This window comes from Sminthopsis crassicaudata, chromosome 3, assembly GCF_048593235.1.
Source record: "Sminthopsis crassicaudata isolate SCR6 chromosome 3, ASM4859323v1, whole genome shotgun sequence".
Taxonomy (NCBI): Eukaryota; Metazoa; Chordata; class Mammalia; order Dasyuromorphia; family Dasyuridae; genus Sminthopsis; species Sminthopsis crassicaudata.
The window spans coordinates 404,856,608-404,868,822 of NC_133619.1; the positions used below are offsets into that span (position 1 = coordinate 404,856,608).

A 12,215-nucleotide genomic window follows, 5' to 3' on the forward strand; every position below is an offset into this window, starting at 1 on the left:
GAATGTTGGAAGTGAAAAAGCTCAAGAAAACTTTGTGAAGAATTTATAAATATGGGTTTTATGCAGACTGACATTTCATCAATGAATCAAAATGATTTTTGATTTCGTGCTGTGGTGTGGATCACTTCTCCCCTTAAATTCAGGATTTGACAAAGATAAAAATGTTGCAAAATAATAATTGCAGTCTCTCCTTCTCTGTAATAGAGATTACTCTGGTAAATACCCAGAAGCACTTTAAATGCTGATTACTGTTATTATAGATTTAGGTCTTTGCAAAGTTATTTGGGTGTTTGTTTTGTTTTTTCTTCCTTCTAAAATGATTCTGAAAACGATAAAGAGGAGGGGAGTTAAAGGATGCCGTGTGCCCCTCACGTTCGTGTAGAACGACCACGCAGCGCTGAGTGCATCCTTCATCTGGTTAATCGGGTTACTTGATAAATGTGCGAATGCGAGTGCACACCCTCTCTTCCTTTCATTGTATGTGTATGTGTAGTCTTTCCCGAAGTTCAGATCTTCTCCCGCCCTCACCCAGAGCATGGTGAGATTGTCACGCCCAGGAATGATTTATGCCAATGAGGTTCAAATGAATGGGCCGCTTCTGGGAGCCCCCTGCAGCTTGCCGATGCCCCAGCGGTACAGTTGCGAAGTCCTGGGGAGCGGGGCTAGTTGAGGGGGTAAAAGCACAAGCTTCCGATCCACTTCTGGCTGAGAAGTGCAAAATTGTATGCTGTATGCACTCTACAGCTTGGACTTTATTTGGCTAACGCGGGAGGAGGAAGTTTGTATTTATTTTGTAAAGCAATGTATAACTGGCTTGAACATCTATCACGTGTGTGAGCAGTTTTTCCCTCTTTTTCCCCCCCTTCTTTCCCTCCCCCTGCTCCTCTTCCTTTAGGTCCTTGCTCATTTTATTGCGATCTGCCTGTGGGAACTTTGTCTCCGAGTCAAAGTAGCATGGAGCGGAGAAGCGAGAGTCCCTGTCTAAGGGATAGCCCAGATAGAAGGAGCGGCAGCCCTGATGTCAAAGGTCCTCCTCCAGTGAAGGTGGCCAGGCTCGAGCAGAATGGCAGTCCCATGGGAGCCAGAGGGAGGCCCAATGGCTCCGTGACCAAGTCAGTGGGAGGTAACCATCCAATAGTATTAACGTTCACATAACAGACTGGCAGCAAAGTGATAATGGCATCAGGGTGTCAGGGTTCATGTTGATTAAGCTTTCCTTCTTGGTGTAGGATTACAGGAAGTGGATTCCAGATTGTTAAATAATGCCCCACTTGCCTCTCATCAGCAAGTAGCAGCTTCATCTGTATAGTTAAGACAGAAAGTGGTTTACCCAGAGGGTGGCATTTTTTGGGCACTTTGCCACTGTGTGCTGAGGTGTTGGCAGGTTTATGTCACAGCCAGCTAACTGTTTCTAGCTTTTCCTCGAGAGCATTTTTAACGATTTATTCTTCAAGAGCCTAAAAAGGTCTACAGAGGAGATGAAGTTTAGGTGTGTTTGCTTTCACATTCTGGTCAGTAATGATCAATCTACTGTACGCCATAGCCTCATTTTGTATCTATGCCAATGCTTAAAGGTAGAATAATCTCATTATTAGTCTTCTTTAAGAATCTGGAAGTTAAAAAAAGTGGGTCACAGAAAATGTGTGTTTTATTTCATTTTGGTTCTCTGGATTCTTATTGCTACCTTTTCCCATGTGCCAATAGTTACTTGGGGGAGGGGAGAATGAATGATTGAAGCTTTTAAAGTAATGAATTTGTAATTTAGTTATAGATTGTATCATAGGCTTTAAAATTAATGGACTGTGGGCATTAAGCACGTTCATTCATTCCTGAAATTTTCATTTGAAGGAAATCTATGGTAGTATTTTGTTTGTAAATATAGATTCTTTACAATTGAATGGAAAAAGTAGACTGAAAAAAGTCAAATACACCAGGGCCTATTTATGTTAAGGACAATCTTAAGAGGAAATGGTGTATTTTTAAAGTTTTTTTTTTATTTCTATAACTTTGTCTCATTTTTTAACATTAAATTCTCTTGATTTAAAACTTTTTGTGCTTTAGCTTCCTATAATCATAGTTTTATTCCTCCTTTTCTGTTTAGTCCATAATCTAATAAAAATAATTATTATATGACATGGGGGAGGGAATTTAAGAAGGCATAATCACAAAAGAGTACAGGGTGTTTTTTATTGTTGTTGTTGATTTGTCCAGATTGTATGTTTCTGAGGGGGTAATTTAATTCTGTCAGCTTTTTTTTTTTTTTTTAAGTGAAGAACAAATAAGTTGTAAATATGTGTAAAAGAATTTGTCATTTATTTTACCATCAATCCTCCCTCCCCCTTTACTCCCATTACTGTAGAACTGAAGTACTCTAGACAGTTACCTCTCTGCTCTCCCACATGGGTATTTATTCCCTAAATTTCTGCAATTTAGCCACAGACTGAGAATTTTAGTAAATTGAACATTTACTTCAATAAAAAACTAGAAATTTTTATGGTTTCTTATTTTCAATAGTAATAAATTAATGATCAGTGTCAAAGAGAAGGCGGTTATAACTTGGCTGTGAATCTCCTAAAGTATTTTAGTAAGGCTATGTTTGAAAGAAGGTCTCAGTTCTTCACTGTTACATAGTGATAGCCCATTATTCATTTGATCTAAAATTTTTTGCATCAGTAAGCCTGGAAAATAACAAGTAACCTTTTTGAGAAAGAATGAAATGTTCCATATGTTTTGTGATTAAGGAAATACTATAAATATTAATAGTTTTTTAAAAATTTCCTTTATAAAAATAGTGACAAAATTTTTAAGTTATAAATTTTATCTTATAATTATAATTCTACTTCAAAAAAAAGAAATATATAGGGGTTTTATGATTACACTAATGGTTAAGATTAAAGCTGGCCAATTTAAAGGAGAAGAATTTCATTCAGTTTTTCATGAATGCCCTCGTGCTTAAGATTAAAGATTAAAAATCATATAATACTATTCCCTATCATATGGCATATTACAATTTTGATTTAGACTGAAGTTTTGATGTCCAGTGAAGGATGTTGAATATGTTTTACCAAGATGTTTTTGTGTTTCTTCATTTTCCCAGACTTTTCTAATAATTTACACTTACCAATGTTTCTGAAAACAAAATAGAAAAAGGAATTTATTTTGTTTAAATCTAAAATGTCTACAATAATTATAAAAATAGTCAAATTATATATTTGGGAGGATGACAATTAAGATTTTTAAAAAAATAAATCCCTCAGTAAAAATAACATAAAATATTTCTAGTATTCTGAAATGCTATTTTAAATTGTTGCCTTTTATTCAAAAGAGATAGACATTTTCAAAGTTGTACATACTAAGGAGGATTTGAAAAAAGTCCCTATTTTGTAGGTTTAAATTCATGAGGTTCCAACATATACGCTATTACAGTAATACTTTCGGCCTTACCAAACATTGATCAGATATATTATTTGGAGTACAACATAATTAAATTATATTTTAAAACAGTTTAAAGCAATATTTAAACCTTCATTTAAAAAAAAGTAGATAAATGTTTATATGCAATTTAAAATATTCTACTTGGAATGTTTTTACATAATCACCTTAATAATTAAAAAATCTTTATGACTTGAATTTTATTATTAAAGGATAAAAGGAGATTCTTCTGTCACATTACCTCCTTTTACTTTAGTTTTCTTCTAGAAGTATTTTCAATTTACATTTCTTCAGAAATACATTTTATAGATATTTCTTCCATGATCTTTTCTATTTTCCACATGGTGAAGACGGAATAATCAAAAAGTGCAAAAAGAGAGTGAGATGTTTAATTTTATGAAAACTGAAATATATAATAAACTTCAATGAGTTTTTTGAAAAATTCAGAGAAAGGGGGAAATAGTAAAAGTAATTGCATTAGAAATGATGATTTCTGCTGTTAAATTTTTGACAAGGATTGAGATGAAGAAGCATACATGCAAATTTTATTGCAAATAGAAAATTCTTGTTGGTATTTTTAATCTGTTTAGGTTTTTTTTGGAGTAACTTTGATGAAAATTAAATGCACATAAATGAAGCATTATTATGGTTACTATAGTAAATGAGTGTAGGTAATAGATCCATAATCAGTATCTTTAAGCTTCCCTTTTTATAGGTGTTCTAAAAGTTTGATGTGTACAGTGTGGCTGATGTCATCGGGATCTACTACTAAGTACATTAGTTTTTGTTTGTTTGTTTGTTTTGTTTTTTGTTTTTGTCTAGCCATCCAACACTTTCTAGGATATTTCAGCAGTTATCTAGGCAGACTGTTTTAAAGCATGTATATAATAAAATATAAGTGCTCAGATGTGTATGATTGGCAGGTTTTATAGAGGGCCTTCAGGAAAAAAAAAAGGCTAATATCCCTTTAAAAAACATATGAAGCCTGGGAGAGAGTTTAGAGCAAGCAAGAGCACTGTGGTGTTGACAGCTTTATATCCCTGTTGGGTAACATTCACTTACTAGAATTGGCGTCCCCTCACAGTTAGTAATTCACTCCATAAGGATTTTGAAAAAAAGGGATAATTAATAGTTAGGATATTCATATTTGTGAACTCATTGATTAAAACATGAACCTGATTTTTTTTTTAAGGAAAAGATTATTAAAGATTTTGAAAATAAGAGTTTAAGGGTCCCTTAACATATATTTGCATATATTGCAAAAATGTTTTGCTGTACATAATGCTTCTTTGTGGTAAATTAGGATAGAAATGTATGAAGTATTAGGAAGAAATCAGCAAAAAAAATATTTTTAATTCCATTATTAATGGAAGTCTTTCAATTTTTAATTATTGGTTTAAAGAAAAATGACTTACATTTGGATTTTTAAAAACTGTATGCACAGTACTTGAATACTCCAGATTATTTAATTGTTCAAAATAAGTTTTCAACATTTTTTTTTGTTGACTTTTTTTGACTTTGTTCAATGTCAGATATTCATGATCTTTTTTTGGTGCAACTTTCAAGGAAAGTATATCTATATATGTTTAGATTAGGTAGGAGTGTTCTGACATTTGTTTTATTCTTGAATTAGGATTTAAGGTGCTTCTCAAAAACATAATTCTATTTTGTTAAAAGACTGTCTGTCCAAATGACTCTTTTATAGATAGTTTCCCCAAAGTAGATGAAAGCTATCCTTCTCTGGTACCATGCAGCCCTTTAAAAGACATAACTGTCTTGTTGTAGGGAAAAAGAATTGTTTTATAACACATACTGATGTGTTCAAATAGAGAAACAAATGTGATCAAGATTGTTCGTCAGGATCTCATTTAGAGTTGAATGTTGTTTGCAACAACAGTTAGTTTAATTGTCTACATGTGGAACATTTCCTTATAAGTAGATAAAGTAAGAATTAAAGTAATAGACGTTACACATTCATCAGGTCAGGTAAAATAACTATATTATTAGGAAGTTTTCTTTTATCAAATGACTGTATGGAAGTTTATGTCAATTAGTAAATTAGAAATATATTCTCTTGTTAATGTAGATTTGGAAAAAAACTCATCAAAATAAATTTTAACAAAAAAGATAAACATAATATTAATTTCTTATGCCAAAATTCAATGTTATTTCCTAGAAAGAGAAAAGAGGCCTTTTGTTTTCCCTGAAAAAGGCCTCCTTTCCTTTTTCTGGCTTCATTTTAGATCTCTTAAATAGAATCAACTTAGCCTGTGGGGTCATCCAGCATATCCTCTATATTTTTTGCTGAGATAGAAAAATTGCCCTAAGTGTTTTCAGTCTTTGGCCTGTTATTAAAATAAAGACATATTTGGTTTAAAAATATATGGAATTGAACATGCACATTAAACAGAATATAGGGTATCCACCCATTCAGTGTCCTAGGCATAATTTGGTGTTTTAAGTATCTTTGGAACTTTTAAATTTCATCTTGAGAAATCCACTGACCATTATATATTTCAGTTTTCAAGTTCATACACAGTGAAACTAAAAAAAATATTTAGCAGTCACTTGAGAAATATTTTATACTCACAGAAAATAGCCACTGCCATTTTATTGAGTATATAGACAGCAGTATGCTCAGAACAGTTGTTATATTCAGTGCTAATTAATTCTTTTTTTCCTTTATGAGGATACATGCCATTTACATCAATAAGGAGAAAGGCAGGTTTCTTGGCAATTATTTATTGGGTAGTTGAGTTAAATGTTATTGATATTAGTGAAGTTCCAATAATTCTACTAGACCTTTGTTATTGTTGTACACATCTAAGAAGGTGGAAAGCAATGAGGAATTTAGCACAGAAATTATGCTCTGCATTGACAAATTTATTCTCATTTTTTAAAAATGTGAAATGTCAGAGTATAGCCATCCTCAGTGGAAGATAGCATTCTTTTAGTAGTAATAGAAAAGTTATAAACAATTCCCCCAGCCCCACCCTGACTTGGAGCAACTTTACTTCTGATACCTTTCCATTTTAATTGAAATTGCAACTAAAAAAATGAACTCAGAAGCAAAAATATCTATAAAACCATAGTTTAATACATTTGTTCAAGAATTAGATAACCTGAGATCAATTTTTTCCTATCCTACTTACTATTACTTACTATCAATGGGAACTTTGGCAATTCTCTTAATCATTCTGGTTCTCAGTTCCCACTTTAGGAGTGTGTGTGTGTGTGTGTGTGTGTGTGTGTGTGTGTGTGTGTGTGTGTGGTGTGTAGTCCTTTGTACCTTTGATCCTATGAACTTATAATTATTGATATACTTTGTATATAGTATTAATCATTCAACTTATTTTTTATATCAGCAGGATGTTTGTGCTTAGTTACTCAATACAATAAAAAATACTTGATTTCATCTTTTACCAATAAGTAGAATTTTCTCCCTATCTTTGTATCAATATGCCAGAGTATGATAACATTCATTTTTTTCCTCCTTTATTTTTCCTATGAATACTGAGATACAATGGCATTTTGGAACATATTTGAAGATAGAGTGTGTGACAAAAGTTGTATGTGTAACAGTTTGTCAGTGAAAAGTGACAAGTGGTAAATGACAAATGAAACGCTGGCACTGCTACTCTTTATTTTGATAAAAATGTCTCAATTTGCAGTGATATAATACTGTTTCATATTATTTCATGAGTAGTGTTAGATGCATAAGTAGAATTTAAATTTTGTGAACGGAAAATTAGCAGCCCAGTTATCTTTTCAGAAGCTTTGGCAGCAAGTTTTTTTTTTTTTTCTTTTTTTTTCCCAATCCCCTATCTCCACCCCCAGAGTATAAGAACAGCAGTGAAATATTGGACCTGACCCATATATTTTTTTAACTCCTTATCCTTATCCTCCTTACTTTTTGGATGAAAAATCATTTCTGAAATAACTGAAAATGGTTACAAGTAGAAGACCTTTCAGTTTAACTTAAAATAAGTTAGAAAGCTTGCCCTTTGGTTTAAAAATTCTATCATAAATAATTCCCTTTAATGTAAATATTGGATTGCATTTGGGTTGATTTTTCTTAATAGTAGCAACTACTTCAGTTTCTTGTGAAAAATAGGTTTTTGTTGTTGCGGTGGCACTTGAAATTTCTAAATGATCTGAGTATTAAAATTGTCTTTTTGAATACTCATTACAATGAGTTTCTGATCTGACCACATCACTGAAATGATATGAACATTCCAAAGTAAACAGAAAGCTGTAAATGAAGCACTGTTAAGACAAAGAATTGGATCTTTAAGAATTTTGGGGGGAAAAAATCTCCAAACATACTAATTTCCCTTTTATTTTCCACAATGGCTTCTTTTCCGAGTAGCAAATATGTGTTTCTTACTTAGCATAAAATGTGTAATAATGTAAAATATTTAAAATAAACTTCTAATAAAAGAACATATATGAAATTTTGTTGACATAAGACATTTGTCCCTTTTAAAAATTTTTCAAAATGAAAATGATTTGGTGCTAAATGACAAATTTTGTTTCATTTAAAAATTAATATTTAAACTTTAACAAAAGTAATGAAAAGGTGATTTAACTAATTATAAGTGAAAACTAGAACATACAATGACTTTCTCTTTGTAAAGAATTTTTTGAAGGGAAAAAATATAATTAGAGCTGATAAAGATCGAACTTTATTCACTATTTTACTTTAACATACAATTCATATGATATAACTGGAATATCTTCAAAAGCAGAAATAAAACAGTTTTTAGTGACAGTTTTCTCCTTTTAAATTTGTGTCTACTCTTAAATGTAAAAGTATTTAAAGTTGTAATTATCCATTTTTTCAAAAAAAAAAATGCAGCAACAATAGGGATATGAAGACCAACTACCTGAATACCTGTTAATAACCTATCAATCAACAAGTATTCATTAGGTTTCTACTATCTGCCAGGCATTTCAAAGTTGTACCCTAATCAGACATAAAATAAAGGAAGCAGTCTTTTAGAGCTCTGTCAGGTGATTACTAAAATGGAAGTAAAACTAACAATTTTTAAAACAAATTTTAGCATAGGATGCAATTACATATAATCTTGAATAATTTTGAAAAGTGGAATAAGGTATTTAAAGTAGAACTTCAAAGATAAAAATTAAGAGGTAAAATAAAGAGATACTTTCAAGGTATCATATATGTGGAATTAATGCTTTTTATACCTTAGTAATTACACAGTGTCCACTAAGGGCTACTCAGTCACTGAAATATGCCTGGTTACTTCAGTGTCTTCCTTTGTTCCACTGAACTTTCAGAAAGATGGTGGGAAATGCCTAGATATTCTGCTGAGAATAAACATTATCCAAAGCTTTAAAATCTGACAGAGGTGGTTAGTAGGAATATTTTTATAACAATTTTAATTTGATCATATTAACCACACACACATTTTCTTTCTTTTAAAAGATAATTTTTTGCTTTTTTGGCTTTTCCTTTTGCTTGGAAGCAATGTATTAGACCATTTTTAACTAAATGTGATCATTTTGTTGCTTTTAAGTTTTTTTAAGTATTCAAAACTTTGTTAGTCTGCATTTCATGTGATTGTTTTCAGAATGTGAAAAAAATATAACATTTCACAAACTCAAAAGGAATATTAAAGGAGATACAATTAACATTATTTTCATATCTAGTTAAAATAAACAATATTTTCTTTAAATGATGTTTGCACTATTTGTAACATTACAGTGGGCAAAATATACCATTTTAAATAGTTATTAGATAAATGTGCTCATTTAAAAATCCCTTAAATTAGATGACATTATTCCAACTTACCAAGAATTTGTTTTTGTCATAATCCAAAGATGCTATCAGAGCAACATGATAAATGTCTCTTTAAGTGTCGTAGTAAAAGAAAATGACTTGTATTCTGAGGCAGTGGATAGTTTATGTTGTTTTGGACCCATTTCCCAAGCAGTGATCGAAAACAGATTACAATAACAATTATACAGTCAGAAGATGCAATATCCATTTCTGTTTTAATTGAATGAAAGAATAATAAAAACATCATTAAGAAAAATGAGGTGGACCTGTCACACAATGTACAAATTTTTAGACTCAGAGAAGATGCAGAGTAACTGGAGTGCTTGTAGTTTACTTTATCACATTTATTAGCTAAAATTGGTTTGGTGGAAAAGTACATTCAGCCCTGACTCTTTATGAAGAAGGTCACTTAAAGAATCTGTGAGACTGATTGTTAATGAGACATTAAAAGTGGTTATTAATTTTGTCTTTCCATTCAGTTTTGGAGACCAGTTTACCTTTTCTTGTGTTCATCTATCATTTCTACCCTTACCCCTTTTTATAATGGGGTAATAATAGGAAGCTTAGCCAGTTAGGAAGTTCCAAGTTTATCCCATATTCACTGAAGTGTAGGAGCTTTGCTTTTTTCACATAAAGGCTGTATGTAGCTCAAGAAAAGCGTAACTAGCTATGAATGTAGTACTTCTTCACCCTTCTTCTCTACATTCTCATCTAATTGAAGGAAAAGACTAGAGTAGAAAGGTTTTATTGACTCAACAGGCCTACACACTTGTTTTTCTTTAACATGTTGAGAGATGAGGGGAGGGAAATTGAAGTTTTTCTTTTTACATCAGGATAACTCTACTTGTCACACGAGACATAGCAGGCTTTGAGTTTGATCAACAATAATTTGGGCCATTAAGTTGATAATCTCTAACATTTCTGAGCTTCTTGCTGATACTCCCCAGGGATGTCCTTTCAACAGCTTGTTAGGGAACAGGAATGGAACAGAAAGGAGGAAGGAAAATCAATAGCCAGTTTTCCACTACTCTAGACCTTGAGTTTCTTAATTTATTCACACAGACTCTGAGCTACTAGAAGCTTGGGCTAGCTTCACACAAACTCTGAGCTATTAGGGGCTTAGGAAGTGGCTCAAGACACTATAGTTGTGTGAAGACATTATGGCCTTAAATAATTTTCAATTTTGTTAAAAGGCGAAGTACAAATTTGGACCAGTTGGCGAACAGGTGTACATTAAAAATCCCTTCTGCTAGTCAGTGAGCCCTTCCTTTCTTTGGTCCAGTAGACTGTTCTTGGATAGTGTATGAAATGACTGATGGAAGTAAAGGAAGAAGTAAGAGTTGAAAATTCTTAGTAGAGATCTCAGGATTGCTTAAAACATGTCTCCATATCCTTTCCAGAATGAGGTCCCTAGTTCCCATCTCGTCCTCTAAAACATACAACATAGCAACAATCTTCACGTCATTCCTTGTTGATGTGTGGTGGTATGGCTATTTTAATACCAGAAGATTAATAATTATTTTATTAAAATACTTTTGTTAGAGTGGTTTTTTTAACTTTAAATTTTATATAACATAGCACCACTCACTAACACAGCAAAGAATATGTCTCATAAGTGATTCTATTTTTCATGTCACACTTTAACTATAAATATTAATTTTGGGAGGAACTTTACTTATAGTTTCTTTACCCTGGAGGGAATATTTTGTTGAATAATTTTAAAAAATGTTACTTTTTTCATACATACATGAGACTGCCCTCCTAAGTAAACAAATTAATGGTCTGCAGCTACCTTAAAATATCATTTTAATCCAAAGTGGAAAAATTTCAGTAATTTTCCATGAGTTCATATTGTAAACTAGTACCTTTGATGTAAAAAAAAAATCTGTTTCATACCTTAGTCTCAGAAAAATAGCTGAGATACATACTTTTTTCTTTCACTATCTTTGTAGCTGTAGTAATCATTTGTATTCCTTATTTATTTTTTCCACCCAGTAATAAATAATTATCACTTTGTAATCTAAGGAACTCATATTAAAATTATTTGACAGAATTTAATTTGGTGACTTTCTTAAACTCCTGATATACAGTTCCTCTAGTTCTTTGTTGGAATTTGAAGGACATTGGACAAATTCAGATGATTTATATGTGGGCTTCCATATTGACATTCAATAGGACAGAAGAAATTAATCTATCTGAATATATTGGTGCATTAGGAATTATTTTGAACTATAATACCCTATGTCATCTGTTTATGTAGATGAGAGCAATGAAGGACAGTTTAGGGGAGGGTCCATGGAGTTGTGAATAGTGCTACTACAGGAGTCAGCTTTGTCCAACTTACAGAGTATAAATGATATAAAGAAATGATTTACCTTTCTTTTCTTTTTTTTTTATCAGACAGGGCATTAGAAGACCAAAATTCCTCTTTAGGTAAAGAGAGGCCCCTTCCCTCCCCTCAAAAATGGAATTATAATCTCACTGGGATTTTATGCCTTAAGACCAAGAAGAAAAAGTTTAGAAGGATAAACAAGTTGTCCCTGATTTTCTTTACTATAAATCAATCACTAAACAATAGTTTAGTGTGAGATTACTACAGATGGATGTCCCTTTAGCCTCCTACCATCTGACTCCGCCCCTCAAATTAAATCTCTATTCACAATCTCAGACTTCAAATTGGAGCCTGAAACACTTTTACAACCAATTTATAAAGACCTAAAGAGTAAGATTAAAAAAATAATAATAATCATTGAAAGACTGCCATTAATTCTGACTTTGAAAAGTGTAGAAACTGTAGGAAAAAAATGCTTTGACTTTACCAAGATTTTTGGCTGCTGTGAGATTTTTTGGGCAGGCCAGATAGGTTTATGATGGACACTATACAATCTGTGTAATGTATAGAATTCCAATTAACATGATGTATAAATGTAACTCTTTTTACACTGTTCCAAGTAGTTAGTCAAAAACAAGCCGCAAAGTA

General features: G+C 32.0%; 1 protein-coding gene across 4 annotated transcripts in view; it reads left to right on the forward strand.

Moving 5' to 3' along the window:
• SATB2 (SATB homeobox 2) overlaps positions 1–12,215 on the forward strand; it is a 228,995-nt gene that overhangs the window by 14,570 nt on the left and 202,210 nt on the right. For 3 of the 4 annotated variants that reach the window (XM_074302769.1, XM_074302770.1, XM_074302768.1), the window contains one exon: positions 896–1,123. In XM_074302769.1, coding sequence (XP_074158870.1) covers positions 955–1,123 — 169 coding nt within the window. In that variant the 5' untranslated portion in view covers positions 896–954. The other variant, XM_074302771.1, reaches the window with a different exon arrangement.